This window comes from Thunnus albacares, chromosome 8 (genome assembly GCF_914725855.1).
Source record: "Thunnus albacares chromosome 8, fThuAlb1.1, whole genome shotgun sequence".
Lineage (NCBI taxonomy): Eukaryota > Metazoa > Chordata > Actinopteri > Scombriformes > Scombridae > Thunnus > Thunnus albacares.
Window position 1 is genome coordinate 26301274 of NC_058113.1, and position 21497 is coordinate 26322770.

The 21497-nt window shown below is 38.1% G+C and overlaps 3 protein-coding genes and 1 long non-coding RNA gene across 6 annotated transcripts; 1 reads left to right on the forward strand and 3 right to left on the reverse strand.

The window, feature by feature from the left end:
• Window positions 1-305: 305 nt before the first annotated feature.
• zp3d.2 (zona pellucida glycoprotein 3d tandem duplicate 2) lies at window positions 306-7298 on the reverse strand. Of its 2 annotated transcripts, none has more exons than XM_044360461.1 (8): window positions 6556-7298; window positions 3850-3965; window positions 3655-3758; window positions 2530-2704; window positions 2295-2400; window positions 2021-2106; window positions 1841-1914; window positions 306-714 (listed from the first exon to the last, which is right to left on the reverse strand). In XM_044360461.1, the coding sequence occupies exons 1-8, from the start codon at window positions 7036-7038 to the stop codon at window positions 326-328; spliced, it is 1533 nt and encodes a 510-aa protein (XP_044216396.1). In that variant the 5' UTR covers window positions 7039-7298; the 3' UTR covers window positions 306-325. The 2 variants fall into 2 exon arrangements, with proteins under 2 accessions (XP_044216396.1, XP_044216395.1); XM_044360460.1 differs by having other exon boundaries at window positions 2021-2109; window positions 6556-7218.
• Window positions 6713-15476, forward strand: LOC122988242. Its single transcript, XR_006404740.1, has 3 exons — window positions 6713-6800; window positions 11136-11270; window positions 15394-15476. It is a non-coding gene; the product is annotated as an uncharacterized LOC122988242 (long non-coding RNA).
• On the reverse strand, window positions 9498-14371 carry LOC122988241 (sperm acrosome membrane-associated protein 4-like). Its single transcript, XM_044360468.1, has 5 exons — window positions 14281-14371; window positions 13972-14108; window positions 10992-11058; window positions 10288-10407; window positions 9498-10148 (listed from the first exon to the last, which is right to left on the reverse strand). The coding sequence occupies exons 2-5, from the start codon at window positions 13993-13995 to the stop codon at window positions 9943-9945; spliced, it is 417 nt and encodes a 138-aa protein (XP_044216403.1). The 5' UTR covers window positions 13996-14108; window positions 14281-14371; the 3' UTR covers window positions 9498-9942.
• Window positions 15425-21463, reverse strand: ccdc105 (coiled-coil domain containing 105). Of its 2 annotated transcripts, none has more exons than XM_044360466.1 (8): window positions 20931-21463; window positions 20016-20303; window positions 19771-19875; window positions 18984-19134; window positions 17241-17407; window positions 17028-17123; window positions 16821-16934; window positions 15425-15623 (listed from the first exon to the last, which is right to left on the reverse strand). In XM_044360466.1, the coding sequence occupies exons 1-8, from the start codon at window positions 21222-21224 to the stop codon at window positions 15426-15428; spliced, it is 1413 nt and encodes a 470-aa protein (XP_044216401.1). In that variant the 5' UTR covers window positions 21225-21463; the 3' UTR covers window position 15425. The 2 variants fall into 2 exon arrangements, with proteins under 2 accessions (XP_044216401.1, XP_044216402.1); XM_044360467.1 differs by lacking the exon at window positions 15425-15623 and adding an exon at window positions 15915-16000.
• Between the last annotated feature and the right edge of the window lie 34 nt (window positions 21464-21497).

The window sequence follows — 21497 nt, forward strand, 5'->3', positions numbered from 1 at the left end:
TTTACAGATTCTGAATTTAAACTTGCTTTTGGAGCATTTTGTTCACTTTCTTGTGGTGAGTTAGATGAGAAGATCATTACCATTCTCTACCAAGGAGATTGATATGTTTTTCTCAGCGGTTATGTTGCAACTTGCAAATGACAAATAAAGGCAATCCAGTTGCACAGTTTGTACCAACAGCAGCTTTTTCAAATTGATGTGTAACACTACAAAAAAATATCCTCAAAAAAAACTTACATACACCGCTAAATTATTTTTTTGAGCTTGTTAGGAGTCGTATAATGAAACCAACTGGACTGAACTCATCACTGTTCAAACGTCAGCTTTATTTGTCAAAATCAAAGATATCTTCAAATGTTCTGCGAGGTTCTGTGACCTCCTCATCCTCCTCCTCTTCCTTCTCCTCCTCCTCCACAACAGCAGAGCCTTTCACCCGCCTCTCCTCACCTTCCACCTCGACCCACTTCACTCCTCCACCTCCGAATGGCCACTCCAACTCCCTCACGGAATCCTCCACCTTACCCAACATTGTCGCCGCTGTTGCTTCAGGGTGTGAAGTCGTCATCTGTTCGGTCACCCGTCTGGTTGTTTTCAGCAGTGTTGTTTTTGTTGTTGTTGTTATTGTTGTGGTGGACACCGTCTTCCTCTTTGGGGTTGTGGTGGGTTTCACTTTAGGCTCTATTGTCCATGGTCGGCTGCTGATTATTTTGGTTACTGGAAAATGTAGAATTGTTTGTATTATTAAAATATAATTTGCTGCAAAATTACAAATATCCATTATAAAAAAGATTTTTTTTAAAAAGATTCTCTACAATTCTACTGTGTATAAAGTAAACTCATTGTGGATGAGTACTAAGAGTCATGAATCATCTTATCAGCTTATCAAATTGTGCATTATTGGAGGACAAATGGGACTTGATTAATAAGTCTTAACCTCAGGCTGAATGTTTTTCCAAAATGCATCAAGTAACTTGGAATTAAACCAGAAACCTAAGAAGTATCAATCCAATTTGTTAAATACAAAAATAATAAAAAACATATTTAATCTAACTGTGGATTCTGTAAAGGAACATTTAAATTTAAGATGTGCTTATCACAACAGCAACAAGTTCTATTTATATAGCCCTTAGAAAAAGAAGTGCTTTACAAAACAAAAAACACTTAAAATAAATATACTGTGGTTCAAGTGACATGACAGCATAACGTGAAACAAAAAGACGACAAAAGGCAGCCACATACTGAGATAAAAAAGAGGAAAAATCTGTTCACCTTCAGAGGATAATGCTGGTGTTTTACTATATTTTTTGTATTGTCAACAAATCTAATGAAGACTAAAACTAAAAATGCCTTAAAACTTTAAAACAGGTCACAAGTGCACAGTTTTATCTTCAAAAAAGGCTAATTTGCTTAAACGTTTAATTAAAACTTAAAAGTTTTTAGCAAAAGTTACCCCAGCAGGAGTAAATGCTGCATTCATTGGGTACTATTTACAGCTGCTAATTAATAAATCTTTTGGTGAATGCACAAGTATTCCCGGCACCAGGACTGTCAATGTAGGATTGACTCAACATAAACTACAGCAGCCATGTGTTATAAAGGCACATGTCACCCAGTGCAACAGTGTGTGTTTTTGAGTAGTTTTTGGACAACAATGTAGCTCTATGGCACAGAGGAATAAGATATATCAGACTATGGATACACAGATAAATTGTTTCATTCATTGTTGGTTTGTGTCTTTTCATGATTTGACAATGAGGAAAATATAGAATGTCAACAGCCTTATCCTCTAATGGAAATAAGATATGTTTTATTATGGAAACTGGGGGAAGCGTTGACTCACCAGTGGAGGCAGCAGAGCTACAACTGGAATTGCAGCAGACACACACCGACTCTGATCCATACAACTCAACCCATCTGTGGAAAAATAAAGTGATGAAGAGCTAATCCCTCTCAATATCAGCGTGTCAAGAATTGCTTATTTGACACATTTTTGCTCCTAAATTTTCAATTAAAAACTAACCTTCCTGCTTTTGTGTCGTAGTTGCAGGACTTGGCTGTAGGAGTGGGGACAGAACTGCCAGCAGACATGGTGCAGTGCATGTAGAGCTGCTACAGAAGATAAAGGTTTTTTCCCATCAGTTAAATGCCTCATGGTCTTATCACTGTATTCAAAACAGAAACCAGATAATGTGCAGCCAAGAAATCAGCTGGCATCTGACAACAGAGGCCGGAGAAAAACAATGTCTATAAAACAAAAATACATGATAAAAATGAGCTATAATGAGCTAAAGCACCTGGCCTGTCATTCCCTTGAACAAGAAAGCATCCACAGAGAATCTCACGGCATTGTTTTTGTATGGGATGAATCTGGAATGACTTTCCTTGCTTTCAACCATACACCTTTATCAGAATGAAACAAGACAAAGACCAAAACAAATGCCATGTTAAATATGAGTTTCTTTAAAATAGAAACAGAGAGAGAAACAATCTTATGACCTTCACTTGTGAGAGAGTGAGGTGTTCTTTTACCCAAAGTTTTTCACAATTGGAAACTGTGGCGTGGAGGTGTGGGACTTCTTGGGAGTCGCATAACATGAGTGCACGTACAGTCTTTCATTTTGGGACATGGATGGAGCCTCAGCCTCAAAGTACATGGGCTTTCCAAGCACGTACTGATCTGATGGAGAAAGCCTTTCCCACTGAGCTGAGAAAACAGAGAGAGGCAGTCTGGCAACAAGAACAGCAGCTGCAGGACTTGTCGTCATTTACCTACAGTCAAAGAAATATGGGTTTCTCACGTTCAAATACATGGTCACTCAGTCATTTTAGAAAGATGAGTTTGGTGAAACTCAAAGGTTAAGACACATAATACTGACCAGAATTTCTAAATTTGTACATATTTTAGTTTTGACCCTTTAATTGTTTTCTAGACTGAAAGAAAGAATTTTTTTTTCCAAATCAAAAGCATAATATTGTCATAGAACACAAAGTTTTATGATTATAAACTGTTGTCAGAATGATAAATCTAATGTTCTCCTATTGTGCATTTGTTTAAATTATATAATAGTATAGTTTTTCAGACCTTTTTTGAATGTTTTCAATGACAACAGGGTCACTAATTGGGTAAATCTAGGGTGATACTACTAAAGATTCAACAAAGACAAATTGAAGCAACAGTTGTGTCCAGATTGAAGTGTTCAGAAAAAAATACTCCTTTTCTAGTGTTTGAATACAAGTCTGCAATGGTTTGTAGAAAACCACAAGAGGATTGCCCAAAAGATGTTGATGAACAGTTAGACAAAAATTGTACTACATATTATATTTTTTATGTAATTATTCATCTTTAAAAATGTTTAGACTGAACCATTTGGAAGACAACAAAAACTGTGTTGTCACTTGAAAAAAACAAAACAAAAAAAACCCAACTTGCTTTATGTTGTTAGTGGCCAAAAGAATTAAGAAATGCAAAATAACAATGATAGTTTTTCCATGGCTTTTTCCTGAATGGGACCATTAAAGGCCACCAATCCTTTTACCAAAAAATGTAACTGCATCATTTCATAAATTCTTAAACTCTAAGAATTTCCAAGCACTTTGGGAACCATAGAAATCAATTAGAGGCTGATAATAAGGCAAGTTTTTCCCAGTTTTTACCATTTCGTGGAGTCAGAATGAATTTTACTCTGTTCTTCATTGGTTTGAAGATCTTGCGCATCCGCATCTTTGGTGTGTAGCCGATTTTGTAGGAATATTGATACCTGAGAAGTAGAATACATTGTCTAGATTAAAAAACAGTTGAAATAACTTGGTGCAGAGTGCTTTTTGGTGTGGATCTTGTACCAGTCTCACCTGTTATAATAGCATGCAACAGGCAGGGTGAAGGGCACAGCTCGCCTAATTGGTCCTTGGAGCCTCGGTAGGTTGTATTGTAATGTGTTTGAATAGGCCACCCGGTTATTAATTATCTGCAAAGAATCAATCAGCTAAATAATCAATCTTTCTTTAACAAGACTAGGAGTCTACAGCCATAGCGGCTCTGTGAGGCTGTACTGAGGAACAGTAGTGCTTTGAGCCAAGGCTGGATTACCAACCAGGAAAAGCAGGCAACTGCCCCGGGGCCCACGACCCCCAGGAGCTCCAGAAACCTCTGAAGTAAATTATGAAATATGAGAGGTCCTTAATCCTTCATCTTGTGGTCCTGGTCTTAAAGAGGGACTATGTGTCAAAACCTACTTTTAAGACATTAATTGATTAAGTTTATATTGTGCTCATGTTGTGTTTTATCAAATTGCACATAGAAAACCTAGAGTAAGGTAGTATTATTCCATCATCAGGAGCACTGAAAGGCTGCAACAAACAGTTATTTTCTTTAATAATCGTTTGTTCGATGTATAAAATGTCAGAAAACAATGAAAAATGTGCGTCATTATTCCCTGAACCCCAAGATAATATTAAGATCACTGACCAACAGTCAAAACCTAAAGATGTAGTGTTGACTATAATTGTAGCAAATATTCACATTTGAGATGTTGGTACCAGTGAAGTTTGGGCATTTTTACTTAAAAAAATTAAATGATGAATTAATTATTAAAATTGTTTCAAAGTAATGTTCTGTCAATCGATTAATGAACTAATCATTTCAGCTATTTCATTTCACCTAGCAGGAGTAGGGGCTTTGAGCTAAATGCTGATGTTTAGCAGGTATAGTTCCAGCCATGTTCACCATCTTAGTTTAACGTTAACATGTTAACTAGTTACCGTTTCCTGACCTCTGTGTAGTTGCCAGGTTACATTGTCATGACATCATAGGCATGTGCTTCGGTTAGCATGTTTACATCTACTAATTGGGGTATAAACAAAGAAACACATTTTCACTTATTTTTTCATTGTATGTATACCAAAATATTTTGTAATGATGTGCAAAACTTTCTATCAAGGAAAACTGGTCAAATTGTCATTCTTTATGGTAGTGATATTGTCATTTATTTTGAAAACAACTCAATGGACAACAATGTTAGCTTTTTAATTCAACCATTTTTAATTTTTGGCAAATCCATATACATAAAATGAAATGGACCGATAGAAAGCTAAATTTTATACTGTTTTTAAATGATATTGAGCTCTATTACAACTCTAGTTAAGCTGCGAAATTAAAAAAAACAACAATTTCCCAAACAACTTTTAGAACCTATAAAATAATTGAGTAATATAACTTGATTATTAATCTGTACCCCTTTATTCATTTATTTTTCTTCCTCCTACATATTATTTTGTTTTTATTGAATGTAAAAAGCTTCCTGCACAATCCTTTTACCATTTTTTTTTTTAAATTACTATGTCATAATTGACATAGTGTCCCTGACACTTTGTTTTACTTTTTTGTTCTTTATATTTGTTTATATGTTACTGTTTTTTGAATTTGACTGTTTTCCATAAAGTTGGGGGAAAAATTAGTAAAGTACAGCTGATGCTGATGGGAATTGCGGGTCATAAAAATTATTCGAAATTTTGGAGTAAAATTTTGACCTCAAGATAAATAAGTTTTACAAAAGTTATTAGAAGCCTTGACAGAAACATTAATATATGTAGTAAATTTAATGCAAATCCATCTGATAGTTGAGACATTTCTCCCAAAACCACAAATGCCAACCTGATGGTGGCGCTAGAGGAAAAGTCAGGGGTCAGTAGGATTCACCCTGAGGGAACCACCAAATACTGTACGATTTGGAAGTACTTGTACTTCTACTATTTGAGTATAGTACATAGAATTTCATTATTTCCATTGTCTGCTACTTTATAGTTGAACTGCATTACATTTCAGAACGAAATATTGTACTTTCTACTCCACTACATTTATTTTACAGCTTTAGTTACTTTTCAGATGAAGATTTGACACAATGGATAATATAACAGGCTTTTAAAATGCAGCACATTATTAAAGATGAAACCAGTGGTTTCCAACCTTTTTGGCTTTTGACATCTTACTATAAGCAGTGTGTAGTCGGGCTCACATTTCAGATGTCTATGAGTTGTTAACAGCTCCACCAAATAGTGATTTTTCCCTCTAAACTTCTTACATCGTTTCATTTCAATAAATATTCAAATGATCCAATATTTCACCAAAAATTAAAAATTAGAGAAAAAGCCCAAAAACTGAAAACAGATTTGTGTATCAGAACTTTGTTTTTTCTTCTTTCCTCTCCCATTAATCATCTCACAACCCCTCAGATTTATTTGGTGACCCTTTGGAGGGGCCCGACCCCTAGGTTGGGAACCAGTGGGCTAAACTAGCTAACTGTATGTAAAGTAATTCAAACTAGCTCCACCTCCAGCAGCTACAACAGTAACATGCTGTTTACACACTGATGCTTCAGTATTAATAATCTAGCCAGAGGGACCAAACCAATACTTTTACTGCAATACTTTATCTAGGCCTACATTTTGCTGCTAATACTTATGTACTTTTACTTAAGTAGGATTTTTCATGCATGACTTTTACTTGTAATGGAATATTTTTACATTGCTGTATTGGTACTGTTAAGTATTAAAGCTCACCGTTTGTTTGGTTCCACACAAACCAAAGTCATATTCAAAATAAATATAATCCCTTGTAGATTTACTGGCTTGGCATGTCCCCAGTTTGAGCTGAGAGTCTGGTTCACCGGTGCCCAAAATGCTCCTCGGCACCTGCACATGCATTTTGTTAATCTTGCACGAAGTCTTCACGGAAACACCCGAAGCGCTGGGTGGACTGGTGTTAGGCCGCACCGTCGGCAGCAGGACCTTCACGACAGGCACAGGTAAGCGCTCCTGCCCGGTGCCTCTGGTCGGAGAGAAATGCTCCTTCTCCACAAGCGGCAGCCTGGAGCCCACAAACACCGGGAGGTGCAGGTACGGCGGCGGCAGAGTCTGGCTTTCTCTCCGGGAAACTTTCCTCATCACCCAGGTTGTTTGATTGAAAGCCTCAAACCTCTGCAGAGTTCCCCCCTCAGTGGAGCATAACAGCGGCAAAAACACACACAGCGAAAGAAAAATCATGCCAGGAACTCTTGGTCAAATATCACACGTTTTAAACTGTAATTATAACAAAGGCTTGACTTAAAAAGGTATGAGTATGATAACGTGCTCTTGACTTTGGTTGGAGCCAATTTAGGAGCACCTGGTGTTGAAAAGGCAGGAGACTTAATGGCGCCACGCACAGGTTATTTAATGTACAACAACTTGATAGCATAAGTTGGCCTGCCTCTAAAGTTATTTTAATTTATAAAACAGCAGGTGGGTTGATAATGTTTTGCTGTTTAAAACCTTTTTTTCCCACCAATTTCATGTCAGGAAAATCAAAGGTGGAACCAATAACATCAGTTATGGCTCATTTCCATTAAAGTGTGTCGACTGCAGGACCCTGCCAGTGCAGACATTTAATGTAACGCAGCTATAATTCATTTTAGTGGTTACACCTGTGCTTTTCTTGCTATGGCAAGTCAAAATATCTGCTGTGAAAACGTTTTATTGCAGACAAATCAAAGAACATTAAATTATTAACTTTTGCCCAGATATAAAAAAAAAACAAACATTACTTTAAAAAGTTTGTATATTATACATATTTCATTTATATATTGTAGTTTACTTAAAGAAAAGTCCTGACAGGCTACATCATAGTTAGTTAGTTGTCTTTTGGCTTAAACATTAAAAAACAAACACACAAAATATAAAAGATCAAATAAAAACATACAATTCTGTGCAACACGTAGATAAAATTACTACACACTATGGTTAAGGCAAGTATGCAACATAATGAGACTCTCTGATGTGTCCCTGTAAGTAAACTCAGTCATTTGAGTTATGTTCAAATTTTACCCAGAGGAAGTAATACAAATCTTTCCTTCATTATACCAGTTTCACTCGAGTGGGTGTTGTTCAGGTGGTGTGTGACATCTTCCAAGTTCAAGTTACAAACCTGTGTGGTGACAAGTAGGACTTTATCAATGTAATCAAATGATGAAGATGACTGGACAGTTAATTCAGTGTTTAGTTCACAATATTTCTTGTGTTTGCTTCCTTCCTTTGCTCGTACTTTTTTTTAATCATCTCTTTGTGGTCAGTGCTGATATAATCTGTCACTTCCATCACTTGAAAGTGTGTTCATGATATAGGCTTTCGTCAACAGACGTGTGGACTAACTCTTCTTGGACTTTAACACCAATGACTCGTGACTTCACTTGGACCTTAACCTTTTGACTTGATATCTTCCCTATGCCCACACATTGAAATCTATGCTTTAAAAAAAAGTGTGCAGTGAACCAACTCCTGACAATGACACCACAAATCAATCTGACAGAAACTGTGCTGCACAAGCAGGAAGCATATTTCTGCAGTTTTTTTCACACTTAAACTTTTTTTTTTAACTGGCAATAATGTGGTGAAGGGTGCATGTGACTTGTTTAGGACTAGAAACACAAACTTTAGGACTTGGACTTTGACTTGGGACTTTATAACCAGGTTTGAGACTGACATGTGACTTGCAAAACAATAACTTTGTCCCACCTCTGCTGGTGTATCTGAATCCATAAGCCAACTGATCATCATGCATATAAAGCTGCTGCATCAATTAAAGAAAGGCCTGTTTTTTCTTACTGAAGCATGCAACTTTGATCACTTTATTCCAGTGAAATAGCATTTGATTTCACTTATGTAAAACCACTGAAAACAATTATTTGACTGAAACCTATGTGATACTGTAATTCTATTTGTCTACACTTAATTCTACCACTGCTACTCCTGTCTATTCTGAATATGTAAATTTTTTGGAGGATCTAAGGACAGAATGTAAATACGATACTGTGTGTACATATTTACATACAAACTGTAAGTCTATGAGACAAACATCTGACTTTGGCTTGTGTAAGTGAACTTGACTGATATGTGAGTAGAGGTAGTTTAATTTATCACAGTGTGTTAAAAAAGGTAACAGTTAACTTTATGTACTTAGCATTTATAAGCAGTGTATAAAGCATTAATAAATGGTTTATAACATACATTTAATAAATGGCTTAGTTGTATATATGTGTTTGTTAATGTATTTGTCAGCAACTATGACAGTTATGAATGACAATATAGTAAAATAGTTGCAATTATACAAAATATGTCTTCATATTTTTGAAATTTGAAGTTGCAACAATTAGTCAATTAATTTATTAGTTGATCAACAAAAAATTGATCGGCCATTATTTTGCTCATTGAATAATCGTTTTTGTCATTTTGTTGACATTTGCTGGATGCAGCTTCTCAGGATTTGAAGCTTTTCATTGTTATACATGATAGTAAATTGAATTTCTTTGGATTTTGGACTGTTGATTGGACCAAACAAGACATCTGAAAATGTCACCATGGGATGTCAGAAATCATAACGGGCATTTTTCACAAGTTCCTGACATTTTATAGACTAAACAAATAATCTTTACGATAATCGGCACATTAATTGATAATGAAAACAATCGTTGCAGCCCGAAAGAAGTTATAATTCCTGACAAATACTGTACACTGATAAACATTTATAATGTCCTTATGTCTGCTTACAACTATACACAACACACAAATAATAGTGTTATAAACCAGTTAGTAACTGTTTATATGCAGATTATAAATGCTAACTAGTGGGACTTATGTAAATTGTATAAGAATACTTATAGTATACTTATATAAGAATACTTATTGTGGGAACAGAAGCTAAAAATGCTATTCTCATCTCCCCGCACCATTCCAAAAACAGCTCAGTTTTCAGTGTTAGCAGTTATCAGAGAAAAAATATTTTTCTAGTCAACACTCTTGTTAAACACAGTTACTTGAAGAGTACAATATGAGACCATAAGAGGCCAGGACGGGCAACCCCACTGCACATGTGTCAAACAAGTTATCTTCTAAACTACTACAATATTTTCCTGTTCACCAAACTGAGTATGACATAATTAGTGTGAGTAATGTGCTGGTCCAGTAGGGGGCAGCAGGTATTGCAGCTCTGTTGCACAGGTGTGTGTTGCAGCATTCATTGGTGAAGGTGAAGTTGAGTCCCATGGCGTACTTTTCACCAGTGATTCCACAGAGAGCTGGCAGGACGCAGCTCTTCTCATACAACACCACACGGAAGTCTCCTGAAAACCAGAGTTCATCATAAATGTCAGTTCAGGAAAGAGTCACACCTCTCCCTCTGTGCTCGGCACAGCCTTTCTCAGTTCTTTTTCTCAGTTTTGATTCATTTAAATGCAGCTCTGTGACTTGAGGCACCCTCACCTTTCTGGCCCACAGCTCTGGAGGACAGACAGAGCTGCCCGGGAGGACACCTCAGAGGGTATCTGATGCAGTCCAGAGGCGAGATGGCGGGGAACACACAAGTGTAACAGAAGAGGGGAACTGAGGGACAGACATGTTGGTTAAAATCACAAAATGGCTTTGAAGACTTCAGTTTTCAGAGGAGAAGGAGTAACAAGATGATTTTGATCAAAAACAGGATGAAAATGATGAAAACAGTACCAGATATCCATTGCTCTGAGTTTTAAAAATGACAAGTGTTAATATTTCATAACCAATAAACTCAAAAAATATTATTATCATTAGTTTTAGTGGTAAATTATTGGATGATTAATGTAAATTAATTCATAATTAAGCTGAAATGTATGTATTACAAAGCTGCAGTGTTGATACAAATGGTATATTAGCACAAGCTGAAACAATAAATTGATTGAATGATTAGTTGAACTTCAGAAAATTAATTGGCAACTATTTTGATAATTGGTCATTTGATAGTTGGTCAGATAAAAACAAGACATAATCATCAGATTAACCAATTATAAAGATAATCATTAATTGCGGCCTAAATATGAACCATTGCTGGAAAAGCCAAAGTACATCTGTTGGTAGAAGCACACATGTTTTGTACATTCATACACACAAGCCAGCCCATAAACACACACACAGTAAATGTTTTGTTCACTTACCCACAGCTGGAAGTAAACACAGGAAAAGCAGAGGACAAACCAGCTGCGACATCATCACTGACTGTTTCTGTTTCACAAGGAGGAAATATTCTTGCAGCCTGATTCGACGGCTCTTAACGTCGTCTCTTTCTTGTTGTTTTCTAGAACAAACCAGCTGTTTTCATGTTGAACAGAAGAAGGCTGTTGAAGTCTCTGTCTTCACAACTTTAAGTCAGTTTCTGAACAGCTTTATCCGGACTTCCTTGGTTCCTCAGCCTGCCCAGCTGCAGAGGTCTGAAGGTAAATCTCCTCTGGTTTCTGTTAATATTGTGTTAATTAACTCCAAGAATCTCCACAGCCCAATGGTTATGATTCAATTAGGCTGTTAGCTTCCCAGTGATAGCCATGATGGTCCAATGCTGCCTGGACTCACTGTCCTGCAGAGAATAGCCCCATTCAGATGTAAGAGAATAAATAGGGCTTTGTGAGGAAAGTACACTCTACTTTGAGTTAAAATCTGTATAGAATTTGTCATTTTATGTCAAGGAATCTTATTTTTTTGTTTTTACAGAATGACAAGACATGTGGCATGTACTGAGTTAAAGCAGGGAAGGTTTATTAAATCATGTCTTATTTCTTAATGAAAGACGTTGAGTTTGGTTGGAGGGCTGTCAAGTGACCTGCAGTCTCATGACTAGAAAACCGAACAGGAGTAGCAGCAGTTTTAACTATACGGAAAATGTTAAATTCACAGTTCTCTGAAGCTGCTTTGGTTCTCAAAAAAAGCTGTTGGTTTAAAGTCTGAAAATTAACTCTCATGCTTCAGTTTAATAAGTAAATAAATAGTTTTCAGTGATTAATCTAATATTGTTCACGAGATAAGATAATCATATTGGGCACTACTCATATCTCTATCCAGTCTATTATTCTATTTCTGTTTTTTGACTGTATAAAAAGGCCCTTGTTCCTATCATGGTCATTGTAGTGACTATCCAAAAAACAAACTTGGTCACAATGTTGGTGGCTTAAAGAATGTTCTTCATGCATATCCACTTAAATTAACAATGTCAAAACTGCTCTGCTTTATGAAATATGGTATTATATGATAGCATAGTTATGCTCTCACATAACTTTTCATTAACGTCTTGGTTGCACTGTGCAAGCAACAGCTGTTCCACTTTCTTAGTGGAAATCCTACTGACAGTGACAGCAGGGCAGCCACTCTTCCCTTTGTCACTTCCACTCCCTCTAAGTGGACTGTTCTCAACCCACCCAAATAGGGTTCTGATAGCATAGGGTCCATCAACATGGCTGTTGACAATTTTCCAAGGTTCTAAAAGCTTTGGGGCATTTGTTCCAATCAACAAATCCACCTCTGCATCAAGCTTGTGAACTTTAATCCTTTCTGAGATCCTTTTTGGTGACGATGTTGTCTCTAGTAACTGGCATGGTTTGCTGAGTATAAACCTCAGTGAAGTCCAGAAACATGTCGTCATAAAACACAGACACTTCGAGTCCAGTCAGAACATGAGTCTTTACAGTATTTGCTTGTCCCATAGTTAGCAGGAAAATGTGTGCTTTAGTGCTTTCGAAGTTTAGCTGTCTCATCAGGTGTTCTGTACAAAAGGTGGCTGAACTTTCTGGATCCAAGAAAGTAAAGGGTGTTAAGTTTTATTCCTATTCTTAGCTTTTATTAGCACTGGCACAATTGAGAGAACACATTCTTGCTTACCAGCCCCAGTATAAGCACAGCTCTGCTGAGGGACAACAGCATTGCTTGTTGACTGTCTTTCAGATGCTTTGAGCTTAGCTGTAATATGAAGTACTGTGGGATGTTTTGAGTTGCGTACATTACATGTTAGATGACCTTTGCAACTCTTGCTGACATGATCGGGTTTTAGCCAAAGCATAAACCACTCTGCCTTAAAAGATTAAATCTCTCATGAGGAGTCATGCTCTTAAGCTGTACACAATTCTCTATTGAGTGATGACCTTTGAATATGCAACATGACACAGTCTCGCCTTTTGATAAAGCAGAAGTATGGCAGATCTGCGACTCTGTAGATTTTATACCTGCTGAGGTATTGAAAGCTGTCACAGTTGCAAGATTTTTGTTTTTGGTCAAAGATTTTAAGAGAGTTTTTCCTTTAGAGGTAGCAGTCTGCATGTCCTGTATGTTTCTAAAAATAGGGCCAGAGAGAATCTTGACTTGTTGCTCAAGAAAATTGACCACATCAGTGAACAAAACCCTACATCCGCATCTCTTTTGCAAGTCACAGGCAGCTGTTCTCCGTATTTCTCTCAACTTTCCCATAATATTATAGCACCCTCTCAATAACAGTAAAAATGACTGATTTTATTGTTGGCCAACTTAAGGCCAATCTTCATCTCATCTCCAATCTTCATTTCATTGCCAAAGTGTTCCTTCAGTAAATGTTTGACTCTTTCATAACCTTCATTGCCTGGTATATGATAGCAGCTTCTGACCAATTCTCTTGGCTGCACCCTGGTGTACTGCTCTAAGTAGTACAATCAGTCTTGGATATTAGCAATTTTGCTTTCAATCCCCTGTTCAAATGCCATGATAAAAGATCCATACTGTACAGGGTCATCCTCAAATATTAACTTCCAATTCTTTTGTAGATTTTCAACCAGAAGCATAACACCTTTTGCAATTTTCTCTCTTTTTGCAACACTGTCAACAGGAGTAACATCTTCAGCATCAGTGTTTTCATCTATTCCCAAAACTGTCAATTGTGTGACATCAGCAGAGTAATCTCATTCAATCAGATAGCGGATAATTCCTCCACTTTCCATGCCATACACATAATCCAGCCTGGCAACAATGATATCCAGCACCACAATCCAAAGCACCAATGAAGTCCAATTTCCTTATAAATCAGTAATTATTCAAATAGGCGCATATTTCACACAGTTTAGTTCCACTTCAGACAACAGGTAGCGATAAAACAGACTGGATTATCTGCTGTGTCTTGCTTACCTTGCCTTTTCTTATTTGCAGCATTGATTAGTGAAGAGAGGAGTTGATTGTTGTTCCTTTTGACCCGTGCAATGCCAATCCAACCAGCAGCCTCCTTCCAATAGTGTTGTTCATATCTCCGTACAGGACAGTTCTTACTTGTGTAGTGACCATCCAAAAAACAAACTTAATTAGTCACTTAACGTAGGTGGCTTAAGGAACATTCTTCACATGTATCCACTTAAAATAAACAATGTCAAAAACTGTTCTTCTTTGGGTGATGTTCCCATTTATTGCAACAGTTGAATATTTAGAAAAACACCACTTTACCACTCATGAAGTCTTGTTTGATGCTGGGTTTGAGACAAAGCTGGATTACAGTAAAAACCATGTGCTCCCCACCACCTTCAGCTCATGCTTCATGTTCATTTAAAACACCTGTTGATGTGCTGCCTATCAACACATGAACAAAACATATACTACACCCTTGTGGTCAGAGTGAGCTATATACAGACTTTTAATATTTAAATGGCTCCTGCAGTCATCCTTTTATTGCAATAAAGATAATCTGATTAGACCATAATTAATTAGTAATGGCAAATAAGTTTCAGTATTTCTTTTAATATTTAATATAAAATAGTTGGCTGGGGTTTGCTGCATCAGGAAAATTGAAATTTTATCAGTCACATACAAGTACAGGCCACTAAAATTGATTTTGTATTATTTTACTGCATTTGTTTGAGCTTTCTTGATGCATCTGAGACAAATCCTTAGAATTTGCTGGAAGTGTAAAACATAAGAGTCTTACACATTTTATAACTGATAACAATTAGTTTTAACTAATTGTTATAATATTACTGCCAAAAGGTCCTGCAGGAACTAACACTATGTGGCCAAGCGTATGTGGATACCTGAACATTACATCCACATGACTGTTGAAAGTGTGATTCCAAAACCGTGGGCATTAACAGCCTCCACCCTTCTGGGAAGACTATTTTGGAACCTGGTTGCAGGAATTTGCTCCCATTCAGCCAAAAGAGCATCAGTGAGATCAGTGATAAGATCTGACTCTCACTGGGCTTTATAATTCATCCCAAAGGTGTTGGATGGGGTTGAAGTCAGGTCTCTGTGCAAGTTATTCCACTCCAAACTGGGAAAGTTTCTTTAAACTTCTTTATGGACCTGGCTTTGTGCATGGGCACACTGTCATGTTGAAACTGTAAAGGGCCGCCTTCAAACTGTTGTGATTTTGGTTGAGATTTAGGAGCCTAGACCAAACCATGAAAAAAGTCTTTGTTCACATACTTATGGCCATTTACTGCAGTTTTTATCACATTCTACTAATCTTGAACCAGAAGTGTTTGCACAGGGCTGCTCTCTACTTCTCACCACACATTAGATTAAACTAACTCCATCATTTCTCCACTTGCATGCTGTCTGCAGCTCTACTGAACACAAGACAAGGGCAGTTGGCTTCAGTACGCCCCCTGCTGCAGGAAAGTGGGCATGGCTCGCCTGTCCACCTGCTGACGCCTCATACGGACAACGGCTGCGTCTACCTGAGTTGCTGCTCTCTTGCCATGTAGGTCATCCAGCAGATGCAGACAGGCACGCTGTAGCCTCAACAGCTCACCTTCAGAGGACATGAGACATCGTCTCAGCACTGCACTGCCCTGTGAAACACACAGGAAACACATTTAGCCTGGTTTCTAAGAGACACTTACCAGGTGTCAAACCACTGCATGCTTTTAACATATGGTGTGAACATCTAGCAGCAAGTATGCATGCACAAGCGCAGTGTGCTTTCCTAGTTTTTATACTCACATATTAGGTTAAAATCCTCTATCTTTTATAAGAACCTTTTTGTTTTTGTAAGCTATTCAGTGTAATCTAACCTGCGTTCTTCTGACTAAGACTAAAGATAGAGTGGAAGGATGAACTCACTACACTCCTGTTTTGTCTGTTGTAGTCCCCTGTATTCAGGTTGGTGTATGCTTTTTTGGGGCCTCCCCTCCATCTGTAGCACCTCCTCCACCATAATCTGTTAGACCTAGTTTTGGTTTGGTTTAGATTAATCATAGATAAGGTTTTCAGAGCACTTTTATAGCTGCCTATAAATTTGTTATTCATGATGACTCAGATCACGATGAGTTTTCCATGTAACTACTGATGTGTGATGATGTTTTTGAAACCTTTGAGTTATATTGAATTATGATGGCCACGCGTACTCTCAGTTTTATGTTGTCACTTGATGTATGTATGGTTTATCATTTTTATGTATGTTTTATGTACTTAAGTCTGTGTGCCTAAGTCTCTGAGTGTTCTATGTTTTACCTGGCTAAAAGAAAAATTCCCCCCCTGTGACAATAAAGTTGAAAGGAAAAAAATTAACTTTTCAAAATTTGATGCTACTTTCTAGTATGGAATTATTTATAAGGGGTTTATAATTTGTAACTAATGGCTTTATTAATGGGTAATGAATAATTTATTAATGCTTTATTGATTAGTAATAGGCCAATTGGGAGAACAATGTTTGGTTGTAAAAAATCAATTTGAGTTGTAAATATCCATTAGTTGTTAATAAGTAGATGATTATCTGAATGCACGGCAGCTTTTTCCCAGAGTCTAAGTGGTCAAACTGTCAACTAGAGAGTACGTCCTGATGATGATGATGATTAAAGAGCTAGATAGTTTGTAACCAAAGTCCTTATTAATGATTACTGATCTATAAAGAACTAATAAATGGTTTAATAGCCATTGATAACGCCTTTAGTTACAACTCCTAACCCCTTTTATGAAGTGTGTTCTATTAGAATCATTTAAATGTGCATTTATATTAACATTTGTTTATTTAATCATGTTGGAAGCACCTGTATGAGCTGAGCAGCCTCAGGTAACTGTGTCCCCGGGTGTCTGTGGTAAACTCGCACCAGAGGCCTGTTCAGTTTTTCTCTGGACAGTATGTCACCGCTGTACTCAGGACCCTATAAACATCACAGTGACAAGGGGGGAAAATGTCACCTTGTGCACATGAATCTCAAACAAACTCACTGATCCTTTTCCACATGCACACCAACCTGCGCTCTGTCATGGCTGTGGCGAATACAGTTGATTTCCCTCTGCTTGCGAAACATGGCCTGCCTGGTGGCTGCAGACGTCAAAGTCAAGTTTTGCTACAAAAGATAGAATCAAGTGGAAATGACGATTTACTGTAATAACAAAATGATGTTCCTGATGTATTTCTGTAGTGCAATCAAAGATGTTTAACACCTTGTTTTGTTTGTCTCTACCTGCAGACTGATTGTCTCAGCAATTTTCTTCACCAGGCCGTCATTGACAGTATGGTGAGCATCTTTCTGCCTGGTGATAGCGCTGGTTAGCATCTGTCTGATGTTTTCCCTTAGTTGCTGCGACTGGTTGACCATCAAAGTGGACGACTCCAAAACTTGTTTACATTCTGCACAAGGACAAACCAGTAAAAGGATAATTTATTTAATTTAAAGGAGACATATTATGCACATTCCCAGGCCTATATTTATAATCTTGGGCTCTGCTGGAATATCTTTGCATGATTTACAGTACAAAAAACTCCTTATTTATGTTATACTGGCCCTTTATGCAGCCCCTCAGTTCAGCCTCTGTCTGAAACAGTTTTTTGTCTGCTTTAGCTCCTGTCTCTTTAAAGCCCCCTCCCAGTGAGCCCACTCTGTTCTGATTGGCCAGCTTCCCATCAGCAGATTTCAGGCAGCTTGGGAGGCTACATAAACAACCTTTAAGTTTAAAGTGAGTAATATTAGGATTTCACCTCTTTCTCATTCTTTACTTGAAATGGAAACTTCTTAAATACATCCGTAAATGGTTGAGCCCAAATTCAATCAGGAATATGCAATTGGACAACAGAACAAGCAAAGCAACAATGCCTGTGGAACAGAGAGCCCTTTGTGGGCATGCACAAACAATCTGATGTCATCATGGGGAGAAAGTAGAGGTAACATTGCAAAGAAACGTACATAAGAGGCTGAGGCCCTGGCTTTTGCCTTTCAGGAAGCATTTTTACATACATTCACCTCAAGTTTTAGAGGTGCATGCGCAGTAGCGTTCGCCTTACATGGAACTACTCTCCTGAGAATGAAAATCTCTGTTATTACTGTTTGGAGCCGTTTCTAAACAAACTAACGTGACTAAAATCTTAGCGGCAAAGGAACATGTCACCCAGTGCAACGGTGTGACTCACTGGCGTGTTTTTAATAGTTTTTTGGACAACAATGGAGGTCTACACAGAAGCTAAGAGGAATAAGGTATATCAGGCTTTGTATACATGGACAATACTTGTAAGTAGGATCAGTTCATTGTTGGTTTGGCTCTGCACATTAGATTTGTTAGAAAATTGCAAGCCTTATCTTTCAAGTTTGCAAGAGATGTGAGATCTGATCTTGTTGCGGGTACAAGCAGGTACATTGTAAGGGGTAAAGTAGGTGTGTTGGTAAGAGTGTGTGTTGGTATATTCTATGTTGGATAGTAATACTGTGATAATAATGCACATGTGGTTGCTCCACTCTTTCTGAAATTTAATGAAGATGGAGAGATACTAATGCACATATCAAAAGGACATTTTCATTTCATAAACAACCAACAACTTTAAATGAATGTATTCATTAAGGTGTACAGTTTTTAATATTAGTCTACATGGCCACAATATTTCATACAATATGTCCCCCAGTGTGTTGGTGCAATGCACATTACCACACCATGTACATAGCTGTAAAATTTCTACAGTCCTATACTGTGCAAATATAGAAATCCTCATTCTGGTTCCACTATTTCACACTTTAAATGTTGATATTGTGTATTGTACTTTTTGCTATTTTGATAACATAGAATGCAGCTCTTCCAATTTTCTGCAATATTATTTGTCTTATGTTTTGTAATTTTATTTTGTGTCCTTGTGTTGTGTTTTTTTCCTGTTGTCCTGTTGCAACACCTTGATCCATCTGCAGGGATTGATACAGTCTTACCGTCTGTCCTCAGTGTACCTGGTGTAAAGGGGCTGACGGGGTCTGTTTTGGTGAAGGTCTGAGCAGTGGTGCCGTGTCCTCCAACAGAGCCACTGTGAGGCAGCAGCTCCAAGACACGAGCCCTCTCACTGGCACAGTTTAGCAGCTGTCTGCTGCTCTGACCCAGAGCCTGGAAGTGACGGAGGAGGAACTTAGAAAGATTTATGTGTACTGATGCTGATGAGATGACTGTCTGATAAGGTCCTTGTTCAACTGTGAAATGCCTGTGAGAAACTTATAGACATGCTGATTTTCAAGTTCAAGTTGCTGGGTTGATCCATTTCACATTTCTCTACAATTTAACCCGCTTCAAGAAGTGTTTGGCTATCTAGAATATTGATTTCAAGTTTCCCAGTTCATAAGTAATGTTTTCACTGTTCAACTTTTGTCTTTTATATTGTTTGATTTTAACTTTCTACAGTAGCTTAATCCGTTGTTGTGTTAATATCATCATAAAATGCATTAGAAGTAGGATTTTACTTTGCATTGGTATACTGTATTTTCAGATCTCCTCTCAAAACTTGAAACTGTGGCAACTGTTTTACTGTCTGTTGCAGACAGTTGCCAAAATATTCAAAATGGCAAGCAGTTGTTGCTTTTACCTGAAGTCTCTGGCTGTTATTTTATAGATAAATAAAAACACTCTTGCCATGGAGGGACAAGTGGAATAAGAGAGGGAAAGAAAGAAAGAGAGGTGGGGGGTGGAAGGTGCCTTAAAGGAAAATGAGTCAACCAAAGAAGACAGAACAGTAACATTGTAAATCACCTGTAACTGGGTCAGTGTGTTTTTCAGTGCTCCCTCCAGATCCTGTTTCAACTCAGCTAGCTCTTTTCTCTCACAGGCCAGCAAGTAATCAGCACCATCTCTCTCCTGCAACAGAGCAAATCTGTCAGTGAATGCATGTCAATATGTTCGCAGCACAGGACAAAAAAATGTGCATGACTAAACTGAGCATTATCTGTCTTTAAAGAAGTGTTGCATTTTTTTCTAATGAGTGGCTATAAGCTCACCGTCTCTGCAGTGGAAGGCCTCCTTGTCCTTCCTTCAGAGCTCCTCCTGTTCACCGTCAGATCAGCCCTGAGGCTACGCAGCATCCTCTCCAGGTGACCCCTCTCCCTCTCCAGCTTGATGCCCTCCTGGCTCACCCTGCCCGCCTGTCTGCGCAGCTGGCCCTCCACCTCCCGCACCCTGCGCATGTACTCGCCAGCCATGGCAACACTGGCCCCCGCACACTGCTCACGCAAGCTGGAAGGTGGGAACGGGGCCACAAGGGTCCTCTGGGTGCCATTAAGAGAGAGCTTCAGAGGAAGTTAGATTGTAATTCACAAAAGTCTGAGTTAGTAATGTGAGGTTTAGGCTTTACCACTGTAAATTCTCAGCACTTGGAATAATTTAAACAAGCTTCTGTCAAATGAAAAAGTCATAAATTTCTTATAGCCTAATTTATAAGAGCTTTGGCTGGGGTGTTCAATGATATATAGGCTATTTTTTCTCAAATCATAGTTTCATTATTATTATTATTTAAGTATTTCAGTACTTCTTTTGTTGTATAAGATGTATGAGAAAGTGAAACTGTGGTTTCAGAGGAGATAAAACACAAAGTAAACATTTTTAAATGTTGTATTAAAATGTATTTTTGTTGACTATGTTAGTTGATGGATGGATAGGTTATGCTTTTTTCTGTAGGTTAATGTTTTGGCACACAGATGTCAGCTGGTGAACATGACACTCCGCATCTTTTTTTTTTTTTTTTATCATTGTGAAGAATTATCTGCAGAGGTTTACTTCTAAGAGCAACGTTTTCTTAAGAGAGTACAACTTTATCTCACTGACCAAATAATATTATCAGTAACTGCTACCTCTCTTCAGATAAAAAACTGTTGCATGTATGCACGCATAGGCCTGTGTGTGTGTGCGTGTCTCACCATCGCTCCTGTAGTTTGGGGCCTCGACATCTTTTTTTTGCAGATATTGTCACGACTCCCTTCACATTCCTCCTCTGTGATCTTATCTTCGGTTGTTTCCGCCGTGTCATCTGTGCGCTTCGGGGTGAAACCAGCAGCGGTGTTGCAGCTCCGGGGACGGCTGCAGCTTCCCGACCGCCCGGCCCGAGTCTGCCGTACCAGGCGCTCCGCACGCCGGATGGAGCGGATAGTCCCATCGCGCCAAGACTCCGGTCCGATGGTGACAGAGCCGAGCGGAACCGACTGGACCTGCATTCCTTCACATGCAGTTCCTTCCTAAAAAAGACAACTTTTACTTTTTACTACTTACTCTGTCGAATTCCTCCGAGGAGAAATGGCTGTAACATCTAATGTGAAAACTTTGTGTGAGGTGTTGAGGTGTCGGCTCCATAGCAACAGTTCCTGAAGTAACAAGAAACTCTCAACAGTTTGGTGATTGGACACCGAGCACAAGACAGGGGGCACTGTCCCTCAACACTGGCTTTTACTGCCGTAGTTTCAGGTCATGTTTCATCTCAACAAACATGC